At 40.0% G+C, this 18,720-nt stretch overlaps 1 protein-coding gene across 2 annotated transcripts in view; it reads right to left on the minus strand.

The window, feature by feature from the left end:
* Window positions 1-1,277: 1,277 nt before the first annotated feature.
* GUCY1A1 (guanylate cyclase 1 soluble subunit alpha 1) overlaps window positions 1,278-18,720 on the minus strand; it is a 47,724-nt gene continuing 30,281 nt past the window's right edge. Inside the window, exons 5-9 of one of the 2 annotated variants that reach the window (XM_089525624.1) lie at window positions 17,056-17,765; window positions 14,546-15,031; window positions 10,516-10,659; window positions 7,040-7,194; window positions 1,278-5,204 (exon numbers count right to left, since the gene is read on the minus strand). In XM_089525624.1, coding sequence (XP_089381750.1) covers window positions 5,003-5,204; window positions 7,040-7,194; window positions 10,516-10,659; window positions 14,546-15,031; window positions 17,056-17,765 — 1,697 coding nt within the window. In that variant the 3' untranslated portion in view covers window positions 1,278-5,002. The remainder of the gene's footprint in view (window positions 5,205-7,039; window positions 7,195-10,515; window positions 10,660-14,545; window positions 15,032-17,055; window positions 17,766-18,720) is intronic. The other variant, XM_089525625.1, reaches the window with a different exon arrangement.

Genomic DNA, 18,720 nt, shown 5'->3' on the forward strand with positions numbered 1-18,720 from the left:
CTATTGGAAGACTGATGGCTTTTGGAGCTTTCTGTGTCCTGTCATCCTCTGATCCTACACCCACAACAACGTAACTAGTATTATATCTGAAGTCTGATATAATTCCATAAATGCATCTGGATTGAAATCCATGAAAGCTCATGCTAAAATAAATCAGCCTTAAGAGTGCTGCTAGATTCCTCCTTCCCCTTCCTTTTTCAATTGTGTATGGCTCTTCTCACAGAAGTTTGCTGGCCATAGCTACAGAGCTTATATGGTTCGTAATTAATAAACAAGTATACAAAGGAAGTTAACAACAATAACAAATGTGATTGACAAGATAGATGGAGAAAGTGTTCACCTAGTTGGCCAAGACTATTGGCAAGTTACTATAATTGTTGGTCCCAAATAAAGGATGCCAATGGAATCAAAGAGAACTTGGAAAATCAACACTAGTGTATGTTCCATTAATTCACATGGGCTAACCCTTGAATTTAGGCTAGAATATGTGTGTGTGTCAGTGTCTACCAATACAACTTTTTTAAGGTAAAATTTAAGATTTGGAAGTCTCTCCTTTGGTAGAACCATGCCAGATCAACTGGACTTAGCAGACCACAAGCACAGTTTCACCAAAGTTGTAAGCCATGCTATGCAAATGTAGAAGCAGTCAATTTGGCCACAAATGATTTGCGCTGGATTCTGTGAAAAGCAGGATGCAGCAGTTTATCTAATCTTTGATACTCTAACATTAGATAAGCTGCTGAGTCCTGTTTTGCACAAATCTGACAGATGATTTGTGGCTAAAGCATTTACACCTTTTTAATTCAGAAGAAAGATGATGGAAGAAGGACTTTATTAAATTAAGAAGCTTCAGAAGCTGGGTTTCTTAATAGTATGCCCTAAGACTGCTGGATTTCTAATGTCTTCATGTACAACTTTGTGGAATTCCCAGAAGAATCTCATTAGACCTTGTGATAAACAGGATACTGGCATGCATGGACCTTTTGTATGATACTATATAGCCCCATATGTGTTCTTATCATTTTATGGTCTTGGCTACTGATAGTCTAGTCCAGAAAAACATAACTTTCTTACAGTCTGGCTGTGACAATGGAACGCACCACTGGGAGTTTTTTGACAGGGGGTCTACCGTTTTCTGAAATAGATAAGCATTATCATAACATGTACCACACATATCTTTACTCATACACAATCAGGATTGATGAAACCTCCAGAGTTCACAGAAGGTGGACAGGAATTACAAAGGATTTAGAGAAGTAGTAGGCTGTTGTTTTATGATTCATCCTTTAGTAGGACAGACCTTGTGTATGTAACTATTATACAAAATGTTCTGTACACCATTCTAGTGTATTTCCTTTTATTGACTTCACCATATATCAAAACACACCCACAGCACATCCAAAGCCTATATATACATATTTAATTTGTACCTCACCTCATTTCCTCTCTTTTGTGGTGAATGCTTAGAAATATTTAATACTGTGAATTGGTTTAGTTTACATCTTTTAATCTAAGCAATTAAAACTTAAATATAGCAACTATAAGAAAACATATATTGCTATAATACAGAATAGTCAAGATTTGGTCTTGAAATAAGATTTTTAACTCTAAGAATTAAGATGCTTTGAACATAGAGGCTTTGACATTGATTGTATATTTTACATATATTTAATTTATGAACAGTGAAAAAAGTTCAGGATGCAGTAAGTGGCATATTCTGTATACTAACACTGAAAACAACTGATAATTATGTATGCAGAACAATCCTATGTAGGTCTACTCAGAAATAAGTCCTACTAATTTCAGTGAGACCTATTGCCAAGGACAAGATTGCAGCCTAAGAGAATTGCTTAACCTCTTAACATCTCATTAACATCTTCTGATGCTGCCCTGACCAAACTACTCAGGGTGATTTTGATATGGAGAATGAATTTAGGAAGGGAGACATCTAAAGAAAGAATAGATAGAATAAATGTGTGTTCTGATTATGACAAAGATGTAAACATTTATAGATAGCCTAAATTACTGCAATAGAACAGTTGGTTATGGAACTTACAAAGAGAAACCAACCTTGGACTTAATCATAAGTTATGCCTAAAACATAAAGTGAAATGTAGATGTAGTTGAAGCCATTTGAAACCAGAGTTCCAGTGCTATCAACTGTGATTCATATGTAGGTGGGAAATTGCCACTGAAGTGCAAGCCAGTCACACTTCACTGCAAAAGTGGAAATGTCTTTTTAAAAGAAGAATATAGAGATTGGTTTTAAAAAAGTTGGAAGGAAAAGTCAGGAGGTTAAATATCTCCAGGACGGTTGGGAGTTACTCAGAAACATAACAGAAACTCAGCTAGAAGTTCTTCTTCAAAGACTTCTTTGCTCCCCAGGAGTCATGCGATAAGAGAGCCTGTTATGGACTGGTGATTGAACACAGAACAAGATGCAGGAACAGACAAAGAAGACATGTAAACAGATGCTGCCAATAATATGTGTTGCAGCTGCTGCTTTTTAAGTTAACATGTTTTACCTGGACATAGCGGTGACAGAGAGGCAGTTATATTTTCAAATATTCCAAATTATTTTGGATGGAGAACACATAGAGTTTCTAAAATCTGAGGAAAAGGGTATTAAAATGGCAAAAGTGTTCAAGAGAAGCAAGTTAAAGTGATGCACTCTGGAACAAAACAAAAAAACATCAACAACCCTAACTCACCTTGTCTGGTGCCCCTCAACACCAGTTGCTATGGGCAAAAATAAAATTAGCCAAGTCATTTTTGATGTAAGTGCAAATGCATGGGTTATCAAAGTGCATGCATGTACATTAAGACATTGGAACTGGGCCTAGATCTGAAGTGGTTTATGTGTGCATGCAATGTGAATGCTAACTACTGTGAATGTTTACTGCACTACCCCGTGAAAATCTGCCACAAATGAAAAGTGCATAGAGATCTAGTACTGGAAGAAACAGAGCTGAGATTAATCATTGCTTGGGGGAAAAAGTAAAACATTACAATGTGTTACCTTCATTTTCTGTGAATTCTGTTTAAATTTCTGTTTATAAATATGACTATAGCAATAACAGTCTACAAATGGACATTCTAAAAACATATAAAACCCTTATAAGAACCACTGCATCAGTCATTGAATCCATGGACTGAGGGTGCATGCTTTTGCCTCTGCAGATCCTGCTCCTTTATCCATCAACTCAATGTCTGCCTATCATCTCACTCCTCTGTTACCAGTGTCCATAAGTTCAATGTTCATCCAAGATTCCACTTTCACCTAAACCAGTAATTTCCAAGCTTGGGTTCCCAGATGTTGCTAGATGACAAATTCCAGTATCCATAGCCAATATGACATATAGTATAAAATTCTGGGAGTTCCAACAACCTATGGAGACTTAGATTTGGGAATCATTGTTCTAGACAAGCAGTGCATTCTCTTCACAACATATTCCATGTGTATCTTAATAAAGTATTTCAACAAAGTGAGCTCCCATTCCATCACAAATTGCTAGTTTGAACAAATAGCCACATAAGGGGAGAAACCAGGCCTAGTTGCCTTTCCAAAGTCTCCAGGAAAGCTGCTCACAAGAGACAAGGTGAGATAAAAAATGAACAGTGTAAAACAACCTGCAACTCATCCTTCCTAATGCATATGGGTTTCTCACTCTCAACATCATTTTTTCCCCTTTGCCTATTTATGGGGCAGGCTTCAGAATTAACTAAGACAGGGGTAGGCAACCTGCGGCCCGGCAAGGCCTTGGGACCGGCCCCAGCCCAGTCCTGCCGCCGATTGCCGCCGGGGCCTTTGGCCTCTCGCGCGCAGGTGCAAGAGAGGCAATTGTCTATAGACGCCTCAGAAACGTGCATTTATATTAACATTTTTTTAAGAATCAGCAAATTTTTTTGCGTGTCCTCCACTTTTTTTTAAAAAGTGTCCACCATTTGAAAAAGTTGTCTTACATCTGTCCCAGTTTATTTAGTTATTTAATTTTTTAAAAAAATATTTAATTATTTATTTTTTGGCTTCAGCCCCCCAGTTGTCTGAGGGACAGCAACCCGGCCCCCGGCTCAAAAAGGTTGCCTACCCCTGAACTAAGAGATGGTAACATATACTAGCAATAATTTGAAGTTGTTACCATCCATTAAAAATCATTAAGGAAACTTTCATTATAATAACCAACAACATTTTACTTACTCATAGTACAGGGCCTGACCATATAATTTGCATGCAAATAGCTGAGTTGTAGGTCTCACAAGGCAAGTGCATTGGCTCTGTGTAGATAGAATGCTGGAGAGTCCTGTTGCTTTCTTTGAAAGCTATTTCTAAATGCTGAACAGGGTGGAAAGATATAAAAAAAGATGCTCTGGTTCTGGGAAAAAGTGGGTCCCTATCAGACTAACTTTTGGCCAGGTAGCTTTTGGCTAGAGGGGAAGATTTTTATCTACTTCGATTTCTGTCATCTGTTGGAGCACTGCAGGCTCTGAATCCAAAGTGAGCCTTTCTGTGGTTCCGTATCATGCCTTCTGCCTTCCCTGGATGGCAACATCCCCTCCCCATTATTTGGTAATTTTCCAGTTTTTACATTTTCCTCTATTCTAAAAAGTTGAAATCCTTCTCCTATGGCTTAATTATTGGCAGTAAAAGCTATCAAGTAAACTATGCTAGTATTTTTGGTTCCACTCTCCATTGAGACACAGCACCAAATAACTTTTCTGAAACTGAATGTAACCTTCTGATTAAAAGACTTCTCTGCACTTGTGAGAGACTAATCTGTCTTGGTCCTGCTTTTTTCGTTCCCAAATTACTATACACAAAATGTATTTCCCATATAAAAGAAACATTACAAGCAGTATGTGACATGTTTGTTGTAATTTTAATACTGGCTTTTAGGTGTTAAGAAGCTAAAGTGCTGTCACATTTCATTTTTTTTAAAAAATCATTTTCATTAATACAAAAGTTGGAGCATATTTTATCCTCAGAAAAGCATGAAAACACCATTTAGTGTATGCTTGTGGGTGTCCCCAAGAAATTTGTTTTTCCATCTTCAGCATCTTCCTTTTGACACCAGGGCTTTGTATGTGTTCCTTGAAGATAAGTATCAAGAAAGTAGCAGATCCCAGGAATGTCACTTGGAAAGTTGGGAGGAAGATCATGTCTTGAACGTGGAGTAAATACAAAGCCCGGATAATCCTTCAGCAACCTGCAACAAGTATAAAAATGCTGTTATGAAATATAAAATAAATTTAAGTTATATATCATAGATAACAGATGAAAATGATTGTCAACTAAGCACAATAACATGTTTTAAACACTATGTGCTCGAGTGAACAACTCTCTTACCTGAACGGTATGGGTTACTAAAACATAAATGTTTATATATAACTCGGCAGATGAATTTCTGCACAGAGGTTCCTTTGAATATCTGCACAGGTCTGTCCCTGACCATGGAAATAATTAAGAGGCCTCTGTGGAGTTGTGCATATCCATCAATGGGTTCCCCCTGCCCCCCACTCACCAAACCAGAGCCAGTAAAAATAATGAAACTAATGGTATGTCTTAATTTACTTAGTTATGAGTAAAATTCTATTCTGCTCCTGAAAACTGCATATACATGGATGTGCTATATCTGTGATCAGTACAACAAACACTTAAAAAAAAACAAACTTTCATGTCCGCACCTCAGTTGTTCTGATATTTTACAAATAAGCTAAACTTTTAAACAGGTAAAGTTTTTGTGTTTTCTTTGATAAGACTATTCCAAATTGCTGCCCAGCATCCTCTTCAGAAAACACTTCAGAGTTAGACTGGTTAAGGATGATGAAAATCATCGTCTAACGAATCTGGAGGATGCCAGTTGAGAGAAGAATGGCTTACACTTATCTCTCCCTCCAAAGCCCACAGACAGAAAATAAATCAATAAATAAACAAACAAATAAATAAAATTACTGAGAACATGAGGTGTAAAGCTCAAAATAGATTGTTGGTCTAAAAACATGTAAGAAAACAAAAGATGATCTAAGATTGTGCTGAAATGGCAAAGTAAAAATATTTGAACTAACCACCCCAACTCAAATGAATAAGGGAATATATTGCACAAGTTATACGTTTATGTACAGTCTTCTTTCTTCACATTAAGAATAAGTATCTCAATACAGGCACCACATGTTTCATGTTTGTCAGATGAAATTCAGATCTAAAAGCAATTAATTGCAAATGCATAGCTCTCTTTCATGTCACTCACATCTAGGAACTATCAAATATATGACACTTGTTTTGAAATGCTACCACTTAATGTGAAAGAAAAGGTTCATTTATACTTATGGCACCAATTTTGTAACAGTTGCACAAGAAAAACTTTTTACTGGAATTTCTGTCAGAAGCTGATGAAAAGGGGAACCTCAGATTTTCTTCTATGTACTTGTGGCCTTGTTGGACTTTTAGTGTCAAGGGACCTAAGTACAACATATTTTCCAGGGCTTGGGGGCAATAATTTGTTGTCACTTAAGCCTTGTTCAGAATTACTCACTGTACTTTTCCTAAATATGAGAACAGGGGAGCACTTATCAGTACTCCATTGTCACTTTCTTCAGGTGGAAAGTTATACATCTCAAGGGCAAAAATGCTTGAAAATTATGGATTGTGCTTACATGGGAAGTCTTCACATGAAAAGGCATTTTTCTCTTCAGATGTGTCATTTTCCACATGACTAAAGCAATGATGGAGAGGGTGAGGCCAAGCCCTCCCCTATTCTTGTGTTTAGGAAATCATGGTGAGTAACAACTGAGCAGAGCTCTAGTTCATTCAACATCAAGATGGCTCACAGAAAGGAGGACACCACTTTTGTGAAAGAAGTTCAGCACTGAGATATGTAAGACACCAAAAGCCACACACAGGAAGACAGAAGGTCAAATCAGATGAGAGTCAAACAGAATGTGATGCAATACGGTCAAGCAGAAAAAGATGCAGATAACTGTGGAAATGATAAAAAGGCCATCACTAGCATAACATGAACCCCAGACATTTAAACTACTATACCTGTAGGTTGTTGGACTGACATTTATTTTCCTTGGTACACTGCAGGACTCAAATTTGTTGGCTAGTGTTACATTGTTTCCAAACAGACAATATCGTGGCATTTTAACACCCACAACACCAGCAAAGACTGAGCCAGAATGTAAGCCTATACGCATCTTAAAAAAAAAAAAAAACACAGAGTTTAAAAACAAACTATTATATTTGAGAAAAATGAAATCATTAATGGCACCTCATGTCATTCCTATCATAATGGAGTGTAATCCTAAATAAGTGGTGCAATATGGAAAACAATACTCAGTAAAAGAAGAGAATCCTTTCAGTGGTTCATTTCCATAACAATTAATGAAAACAAAGCATATTTATGCAGAAATAAGAGTGAGTATAGTCCAACAGGTATTACTGATGCATCATAACAATTTAAAGAAAGAATGTGTGGGTCTTTTGAATGAACCCTGTTGAAATAAATGGGAGATAAGCTTACAAACTAGAAGTGTTTTGTTGAGCCTTCTGAAAATCTCAGCCCACTTAGGGCAGCAGCTGATTTCCTGAGACTGAAGAGGGCTATAAGTTACCAGACTTGCCACCTTACCTTTTAAATGAAAGTACTTCATGCGCTTGTGAATGAATGGTGATAACCTTCACATAACTTGATTTCAAGCAGTTATAACATGGCTAGTCTTAAGTGAACAAGCTGCTCCCTGAAAACCAGGAACTCCTTTTATCAAACATACACTTATCACAAATCATCTTGCCCTTCCGCCCAAAAGAAAGCACTGTTTTCAATGTTCTGATGCCACCATTACATTTAAATGGTAAATGCATTACAGCCTGTTTATTCTTTTTTTATCCAACAAAATATTTTGCTGCATGTTGTCTGTTTCCAGTGAGAAAAGTCAGCTATTTGTATTGTAACCTCAAAAACAGATGCCATGTTTAAATATGCACTGCACATCCCTAAGGTTTCTGCATGAACAATGACATGTTGCTTAATAAAAGATTATGCTCAAACTTGAAATCAGAGTACTATGACCTCAAAAAAATCCTGGAGAAACCTCATACACCTCACTGTGACAGAGACTATGGCCCTGTACAGACCAGCAGTTTGGGCAAGCCTGGGGGTGGAGTTGGGGCATAGCATCTACACAACACACCCCCAGGATGTCATGGCACTGTCCGCCACACAGCACAGTGTCATGGTGCTCTTCTGGCACTGTATCCACACGACGCAGCACCAAAGGAGCGCCTTCAAGCTGTGGTGCTGTGGCTATCGCACCCTTTCCAGGATGCAAAAAGGAGCTTCTTTTTGCACCCTGGAAAACCAGATTGGGCACATCTGAAAGCGGCTGCAGGCTGCCCCTTAGGACCCCAATGATATGATTTAGAGATGCAAAGTTTTATATTGAAAACAAAGAAACCTATTCAAGAAACTGAAATTATACAGGAAATGTGAGAAAATGCTGAATCGGAGATAGAGATAAATAGATGATGATGATGATGATGATGATGATGATGAAGATGATGATGATGAAAATGACAAACAGAGAGACAGACAATGCAAAAGAAAATGACACAATTTTGACGTATTTGATCCCTCCGGTGCATACATTCCATCAGTTTAGTGGCTGATCTGCAATAGTCAGAGCTGCAGTGATTTCAGTGAGTTCTCTCCCCCCCCCCCCCATGTGTATGTGTGTGTGTGTGTCTGTTGTTGTGTGATGGAAGAAAGCACAAAGACTATAAGATGAGCTCAGCACACCAGTAGCTGCTCTTTTGAGTTTTATTATTGTCCACTTGGTGATTCATATTCACATGCTGCCTGGGCTGAAAATAAACTATCCACATTTAATTGTTTCTGTGGAGGCATTCATCTTTTTTCTGGAGGTTTGCATTTGGTTCAGTGTTGAAATCTGCATGTAAAAATTTCTTGGCCCTTACTGTCCTCTCCAGAGTTGCCAGGTGAAAATGTTGAACCCAGAAGTGCCAAAAATGTTTCTATCAAAGCTAACTCCAGATTACCCTCCCACAGCCTGAGCCTTTCCATGTGTCTTGGATGACAACTGTACCTTCCTTTTCTACCCTCCTGTGCAGTTAAGAGCAGTTTTAATGGAAAGGGATTATTTAGAGTAAAGAAATGCAGAGAAGGGTGTAAAAAAAGTAAAACTCCTCCAATACTACTTCCCTATCCAAATTATGACCTAATATGGCTTTTATTTTCAAAAATGTAAGCAATCTGATTACACATCTCCCATGTTACATTTCATTTGGCCCTGATGCTGCACTGAAAAGCACTAGTTATTATGGAACACTGTTCACAACAACTGGTTTAATTCATGGGTGAAAGAAAAACATTTTAAGGTGCTAGAATTCAAAGACATAGCCATGTTAGTCTATTATATCAATATGCAAGGGGATCTTGTAGCATCCTTGAGACTAACTGTGTGGGAAAAAAGTTGTAGCATGATCTTGGTCTATTTCCTCAGATGCATGTAGTAAACCGTTGCCCAGGAAGGATATTTATATTCTGACTATATGAATAGCCATAGAAATGCAAAACTTTTGAGTATGGTGACAAGTTCCATTTTAACTAAGGTCACCGATGAACAAAGACAGGAGTAAAGATGTTGCCTAAGGCCAGGGTGGGTGGATGACCATGTAATGGTGGAGGGAGGTTTGGAACCATATTTTATGCAGGCTAGGAATCAGAAAGGAGATATAAACTGGGTAAGAGTGTCCTGTACTATAATGAGACATATCTCCTTTCTATTTCCCAGGCTGCACATACCACGTTCCAAACCTCCCTTCACTATTCATATGGTCATCCACCCACCCTGGTCTTAGGCAATATCTTCCTCCTACCTTTGTCCCTCAACATCCATAGTTAAAACCTCATCACCACCTAAGTTTTGCATTTCTATGAGGATTCATACAGTCTACAAAGGTCCTTCCCGGGCACTAGTTCACTCCATGGATTTGAGGAAGTAGACTAAGGCCTTATTCAGACAGGCAGAAACTGCCGGCCTGTGGGCGGAGTGAGGGTGCAATGTCCTCATTCTGGATGCCCTAATTCTACCCCTATGGTACCATTTGGGCACCCACCAGTCCTCACGGCATGCACCATCATGATGCACCTCTCGTGCTGCATCCACATGATGCAGTACTGAAGAAGCATCATAAAGCCGCACCACCACGGCTATGGCACCCCTTGAAGGGTGCAGAAAGGAGCTGGATCGGGGCTGCAGTGTGAGCTTGCTGCAGCCCTGATCTGGCCAGGAAAGGGGCAGCATGCAGCTGAATATCCCCATAGTCTACAAAAGCTCATGCTACAACTTTTGTACAGCTAGTCTCAAAGGGACTGCAAGATTCCTTTGCATTTTAAAGTGCTATTTTACAAAACAACAAAAATAAGAGGTATTTTCAACATAATGAAGGCAGTGAAAAGCATCAATAGTTGAAGGATTTTGAGGTATCTTTCTAACCTTGATGAGTTCTCCATGTGGAGACATCACTTCATTGGACAGCTCCATCATCTTCAATGCCATCAGTGCAATCTGCATAGCATGGGTCTCACTTTCTTTGTGCAAGCCTCCGGCCACACAGTATGCATCCCCAATAGTTTCAACCTAAAAAAAGTAAAATGCAAATATTATAAAGCAAGTCAAATTAAGAAAGTACAGAAGGGCTTTTAAAGGTCTCTCATTGATACTGTTCACTCTAATATCCAACAAGTTCCTTTACTAAAAGTACATGCAAATTGAAGTGGAAGTGTCATGCGTATTTGTCAACTGCTGAAGGAGATTATTCTGAATTGTAAGGTCTGATTTGTGGTGGATATTCATTATTACAGTGCAATAGTGTTAAAATGTTTATTTTACCATTTATCTATTTACCATTTACGAGGTTCTACAAGTATTTCTTGAAAAAATACTTGTTGGTAATGATGCTTAATATCTATCTCGTCTTCCAGTCACCCTGTTAACCTGAAAGAACCAAGAATCGTCCCAAACATACTACAGACCCTTACCTTGCTCCTATGCAATGCCAGGTCAGTGAGAAACAAATCTCATGTTATATACGATCTACTGGATGAACATGATGCTGACCTGGCATGCATCACGGAAACCTGGCTGGGAGAGGATAGCTGTGTGACCTGGGCTAAAGCCCTCCCAGCTGGGTATACAGTAAAGGAGCGGGTTAGGGAAAGTGGACGAGGGGGAGGTGTGGCTATAGTCCATAAAAACCATATTACCTTGACCAGGAATCCGGTTCCAAAACTGAGACACATCGAGTGTGTTTACCTGACTCTGAAGGCCAAGGACAGTCTGGGGATTCTGTTGGTCTACCGTCCACCCCGTAACCTAACAGACTCCCTGGCTGAGCTGACACAGCTGGTCTCGGAGCTGGTGCTGGAGTCCCCCAGGCTTATAGTCTCGGGGGACCTCAACATCCCCTTCAAGGCCGGCGTATCAGATCCAACAGGTGCGGCTCGGTTGTTCATGGATTCAAGGACAGCCATGGGCCTGTCCCAATTGGTCTCAGGCCCTACACATTGTGTTGGTAACACACTCGATGTAGTCTTCAGTACGGACCGAGAACATCCATGGGTGGATATAAATGATATCTCCCCCCTGTCATGGATGGATCATTTCCTGATCAAGGTAGGACTAAAAGTCATGATCCAAAAACCTCTCGGGGGTGGAGGGCCTATTAGAATGGTCTGCTCTCGAAAGCTGATGGAACCTAAAAGGTTCCAAGAAGCCTTAGAGGGTGTTTTGTTTGGGAACGATGGCAATTCTATTGACACCCTGGTCGATAATTGGAACAGGAATCTTACCGGGGTAATAGACAGTATCGCTCCCGAGCATCCTTGCCAGCTTGCTTCAAATAAAAGACCCTGGTACACAAAAGATCTTCGCCAGATGAAGCGGGCTGCGCAATGACTAGAGCGCTACTGGCGGAAACATGGGAACTTATCTGATAAGACACTCCATGAGAACATGTTACGTTCCTATGGAGTGGCAATTGATGCAGCAAAGAACTCGTTCTGTGCTGCACAGATTGCATCAGCAGAGTCCCGTCCAGCAGAGCTGTTCAGGGTGGTTAGGGAATTAACACAACCCCCGGCCACGCTGAACCCTTTATTAGAACCAACTATAGCTTGCTGTGATGCTTTTAATGACTTCTTTGCTGATAAAATTTCTCAGATAAGGGCCGATCTTGACGCCAGTCTTTTGACAGGCATCCAGTGATTCTGGAAACAAGGTTATTCTGGATCGCTTTGAGTTTGTTAGTACCGAGGACATGGACAAACTCCTTGGTCAGGTGAAAAGGACGACTTGTCCTCTCGACCCTTGTCCTTCTTGGTTGACCGTTCAGGGGGGAGATGCTATAAAAACTGCATTACATCTTATAGTAAATACATCTCTTCGGGAAGGTGTGTTTCCACAGCCCTTGAAACAGGCAGTGGCGAGACCTCTTTTGAAGAAACCCTCCCTTGATCCTCTGTTAATGAGTAATTACAGACTGGTCTCCCTATTACCATTCTTGGGCAAGGTGATTGAGAGGGCAGTCGCCTTTCAGCTCCAAGCAGTCTTGGATGAAGCCGATTATCTAGACCCATTTCAAACTGGCTTCCGGGCAGGACACGGAGTCGAGACAGCCATGGTCGCCTTAGTCGATGATCTCTGTCTGGGCATTGACAGGGGAAATGTAACCCTGTTAGTGCTTTTGGACATCTCAGCGGCCTTCGATACCATCGACCATGGTATCCTTCTGGAACGCCTGGGAGAGTTGGGTATCGGAGGCACTGTGCTCCAATGGTTCTGGTCCTACCTCTCGGGTAGGTTCCAGTCGGTGAGGCTGGGGGATAGCTGCTCCCATAAAAGGGAGCTAACATCTGGCGTTCCTCAGGGCGCCATTCTATCCCCTACGCTATTTAACATTTACGTGAAGCCACTGGGAGGGATCATCCGGAAGCATGGAGCACCGTGTTATCAGTACGCTGATGACACTCAGATCTATCTCTCCATGTCTCCGTCTGATACAGTGACTAAGGATGGCACCTCCCCTCTGGATACCTGCCTGAAGTCAGTAATGGGCTGGATGAGGAAAAACAAACTCAAGCTGAATCCAGAGAAAACAGAGGTACTCGTGATAGGCACCCCAAGTCCAGATAGGGAAATTTGTCACCCTATCCTTGATGGGGTTATGCTCCCCCTAAAGGATAAAGCTTGCAGTTTGGGAGTACTCCTGGATTCATCCCTACAGTTATCATCTCAAGTATATGCAATGGCCAAGGGTGCTTGGTATCAGCTTCGGCTGATAAGCCAACTGCGTCCCTGTCTGGATCGAAAGGACCTTGAAACCGTAGTACATGCACTGGTAACCTCTCACTTGGATTTCTGTAATGTGCTCTACATGGGGCTACTTTTGTACCAAGTTCTGAAGCTTCAGTTAGTTCAGAACACTGCAGCCAGATTGGTCATGGGTACCCCAAGATCGGACCACATAACACCTATATTAAAATCTCTTCACTGGCTGCCTATTAGCTTCTGGGCGCAATACAAAGTGTTGGTTGTTACCTTTAAAGCCCTACATGGCTTGGGCCCGAGTTACTTAAGGGAACGCCTCTCCCTACATAATCCGCCCCACACCCTCAGAACATCGGGGACATATCTACTTGAATACCCCAGGGTGAAATTAGTAACAACCCATCAGAGAGCCTATATAGCAACAGCCCCCGCTCATTGGAATGCTCTTCCTGAAAAGATTTGATTGTATTCCACATTAGAAGCCTTTAAAAAGGCATTGAAAACTCATATTTTTCAGAAAGCATACCCTCCTGATTCTCTTTAAAGATGGAAAACTCCAATTAAGATTAGGATGTCCAACCACAACTGATAGTTTTTAATTTTTCTGTATATGGTATTAGATTTTTATTGAACTATGTAAAATTGCTGATGTAGCCGCTGATGTAATGTATTGCTGATTGTAATGTATTCTGTGTTATATTGCTTTGTATTGTGATATATGTTTATATAAGTGATACTATGTGAACCGCTTTGATCAGAAGGAAAAGCGGTATATAAATAAAAGTTTTATTTATTATTATTTTATAAATTTACTAGTGACAGTGCCAATAAAGTCAATACACTTACTCTGTATTAATGTGTTGGGGACCGCAGTCCTAGACATATAATTTTCTGTATTCCAGGTCACATTCATTTTATTACAGACTTGCTAGCCTTGGCTGCTGCCAGAGTGCAGAAATTAAGCAGTTTGCCACCACTTTAACTGCCATGACTCAGTGGTATGGAATTCTGGGATTTGTAGTATTGTAATATATTTAGCCTTCTCTGTCGGCAAGGTCTGGTATCATAACAAACTACAAAACCTGCAATTCCATAGCACTGAGCCATGGAAGTTAATGTGGTGTCAAACTGCACTATTTCTGCAGTGTAGCTGCAGTCTAACTCCTAGAAGACCAAATTGCTGCAATAAATTTTCTACCTTATAGACATCCAGCTCTCCACACTGGTAATCAAAGCGAGTATAAAGCTCATTAAGCATGGTGATAACTTGCATAGGTGAGCACTGGGAACAAATTGCAGTGAATCCTACAATGTCAGAAAAAAGCATTGTGACATTATTAAACTTTTTCGCCTGTACAACATGTCCCTGCCACAACTGCTGTGCAACCTCTCCAGGGAAAATAGAACACAAAAGATCAACTGTCTTCTTTTTCTCCTCTTCAAGGGCTTGATGTGCCTGCTCAAGAGTAGCTTTAAGCTTCCCAAGCCTTTTCTTCAGTCCATCTTGAGCTCTGGCTTGTTCTCCTATTAAAACAACATCCCTAAGAGCGTTATGAATTGGGATATCTGAAAGGTAAAGGCCACGTCCTGTAAAATCTTCTAGTCTATCCACACAAGGAGATCCCAAGAACAAGATGGCACTTGACTCAAATATGTAGATCATCTGCCCTTTAAGGTCCATAACCTGAAACAGTGAGAGAAAGATACAGTGATATGAAAATTCTAGAAAGTCTACTATTCAACTTACTAGCCTGCTTTATCAACTCTCTACACATGATGTTCTAGGACTGGAGCCCCAGTAAACATCTATTGATTATTTCTACTACTAAGTCCTACCACCCTTACTCTCCACAAGGAGATGCTGGTCCACTAATTTGAAGAACCTAACAACTGTCCTTCACATTCAGCTATCAGATAAGTAAAGGCAGTCCACATTCATAAACTAGCTAAATGCAAAAACATGCATGACAAACAGCTGTCTTTTTCACCAGGTGGGGAAAATCACCTCTGCAAAGGTGACATCACTCATCCCTTGGTCTCCAGAGTCCCACATGGCTCTTGCCACATGGAGCTCTGAAGGCTCCTATGCCCCAGCAGCTGCCACTACTGAGGGGGACAATGCTCTAGATGTACCACCCCCTGGGGTGGCACCCAGTGCAGTCCACACCCCTGCACCCTCCTAATGATGCCACTGCTCTGCAAAACAAACAAATATAATAAACATATCTATTTTGACCCTATTAATTGAATAAAATTCCACTGTCCTCTGCTGAAACAAGATCAGTTTAGAGGTGGAAAGGATATTAAAAAATATTAATAAAATAGATTTTTTAAAAAGGTTTCCTCATCACTTAAAGCTTGACAAGCAGAATCCTGAACAGATGAAAATCTTTGCAGTTTGGACCTATGTATCATAAAAAATGTACATGATGTTTTTGAACAGAAAATGTTGCTTTTTACCCCCCCCCCCCAAATTCCACGTGTTCTTTGGTTTTGGGGTGTTGGTTTTTAGCAGAATAAGCCCCAATCAGCCAATAGTCCTTGCAAGCTATCAGGTTTTTTAAAGACTTTCTCGCAGCAAAGATAAAAATAGTATAATCATTATTTAGTCTTGCTCTTAAGAATGAAATGTGCTAAGATTTCCATTCCTAGTCCATTTAAAATGGCTTGGGTGGCATTTGATAGGAAGAATGAGAATCATGGAAAACATAAGCACCTCCACCAGCTCGCAAACACATCCCTTTTCTGTCCTTATATTAGCATTATAAAGGAAAGGAATGACAACCTCTTGGGTGGGAAATTTGCTTTACAGACCAATATTTAGAATGAAAACATAAAAGGTACAATTCTACTCTCTGATACACATCTGTAGCTTAGACTGAAAATCCTGCTCTAATGTGATATCAGCATGGGTTCAGAGCAGAGTGAATTCTGAATACCCAGTATAGATCTGAGCCTTAGATTAGCAAGACCAAATGTAGAAATGTAGAAGCAAGATTATAGCTAAATCCTTTTATCTATATTCATCATTTAGCTGTAAGCAGTTTTGTGGTAATCCAATACACATGGAACTTCAAAAGGGGGAAAAAAAGCCTTTAGAACAAAAGATTCACTAGATTTCTCCAGCACTGGGAATAGGACTAGAAATAATACAAGAGCCGGAGAGCTTTAGTGAATTGACATCTTTTTTAGGACCACAAAACTGAAATCTAGATACTGGGAGAGAGTTCTAATGTCTTCTCCCTGATTTGCTAAAAATCAATGGACAGGGATTCTTCCTTCCAAACACTCACACACATACTCAACTGCAGTCCTACTCAACACAGCTCAAAACAGTTTTAACAAGTGGTGAGCAGTCTGGCTCAAAGAGATCTTCCTTCCATTAACAAATACATAAAAAAAACCAGCTCACAATTCTACTTTGGGGCTTTAATTGGGAAAGAAATGGCATGAAATAATTGTGAACCTTTAATGCACGCAAGCTTTCTGCTATCGCTTCACCAATCCCACAACAAGCTTCTAATTGATGTTATTGTCACAGTAAAAAATAAATAAAAATAAATCAGTATATCTTATGTATCCACTCACTGGCTGTTCTAATAACATATAAATGTTATTACTATAGTCTTGTACCTGAATTAGAGTCATATGAATGGACAAAATAAGACAGGCAGGCAGACAGATATAATGTAATAATCCAGTTCTTACCCCAGTTGATTTTTTAAGAGCGTTGTCCCCTCGTTTCACCCTTATGGTAAATTGCATGTTCAGCATTGTCATGATCCCACTAAAGGTACAATTAATTTTAGGGGTCAGGATTTCAAACCACTCATCAAAATTTGGCTTTGCTTGAAATTCTCTCCTGTTGAGCAGTCTCCTGATACCATTGCCAACTTGCAAAATTGTCATATCCTTGTCAAACATGCAATGAAATGGAAAAGTCTTGCAGAATATAGAAGCAGGTATCACGAGAGAAGACTGAGGTTTACATGGTGATAAGGACGGCTTTGCACTTTTTACTTGTACAGAGTACAACAAATATGGCTGGTTAATAAACTCAGTGCTGTCCTTGCAGAAGCAGGGGGGCATGACTGTCACTTCCACCTCTGTCTCATACAGAATGTGAGCAGCTGCTTTAATGATGCCCGACAGGATAATACCAGTTGTTTTCTTGGGAAAGAAATAGTACACATTTAAGAAATCGGTGTCCTTTTCCAGGCATAGTATGGAAACTTCTTCAAGTCTACCCCTCTTTTCTGCTTCATGGCAATGGGTGCTCTGCTTCAACAGAGTACTAAAACTATTCAAAAAGTCTTTCAGAGTCCCTCCAACAACACCTAGGATGTGTTCGTCTTCTTCGTAACATATTTTGAACAGCTCTTCACCAAGGGATTCCTTAATAATGTTCACTGAGACTCCTGCAAACATAAAACATTACCATAAGAAGTATTCCTCTACTTCCTCCACAACCTCACATGCCTCTGATTTTCAATGTTATTTCTCTTCACTTTTCCCTTTATTCCAATCCTCTTTTCCATTACTACAGATATTCAGACTAATGTAGCCATTTCAGATCAGCATCTGAATGCTTCAGTTATCAATCTCTTGAGACTTGGATGGTAGGAACAAACTACTTGGGGAGCATCTGCACTGTAGAAATAATGCAGTTTCACACTACTTTAACTGCTATGGTTCCATCCCACAGAATCCTGGGATTTTGTAGTTTAGTGAGGCATTAGCATTCTTTGGCAGTGAAGGGTAAAGATCTTGTAAAACTACAAATTCCTGAATTCTATTGGATAGAGCTACAATACTTAAGGTGGTGTCCAACTGCATTATTTAGACAGTGGAGATACACCCAATAAATAGCAGATACCTAAATAGATAGCTATTTATACAGGACAAAAATCTGGTGGACATTTGCTACAGATGACTTTGAACAAGAGTCCTTCCAAATGGTCAAAGCAAGGCACTGTTTGACTACTCAGAACCAATAGCCATATTAAACAATTGGTAGGCAACAGACATCTGAGAACCTGAGTTGTCACTTCTTCATTTGAAAGCAACGCATGTAGTATATGCAGTTTTGGAAAAGTGACTTTTATCAGTAACTACAACTCTTATAATCCCCATGCAGCACAGCCAGGCCTGAGAGATGTAGTCCAACAAAGTAACTTTACCAAGCTTCAGGTATCTGCATAAATTGCAGAGGAGAAAAAGTAAGCAAGAAGCTGCTTAGCTGCTTGACCTTGCAGATGCCTTCTACCACCACAACTTTTCCTCACATGGCACGGAAAGAAAGGAAGAGCAAAGAAAGCAAGGTGGATTCCTGTGGAGATCTGTGCATGAAAGAAACATTATCAATTCCTCCAT

Source organism: Sceloporus occidentalis, unplaced genomic scaffold (genome assembly GCF_023333645.1).
Source record: "Sceloporus occidentalis isolate IW3139 unplaced genomic scaffold, rSceOcc1.0.p SCAF_5, whole genome shotgun sequence".
In the NCBI taxonomy this organism is placed as follows: Eukaryota; Metazoa; Chordata; class Lepidosauria; order Squamata; family Phrynosomatidae; genus Sceloporus; species Sceloporus occidentalis.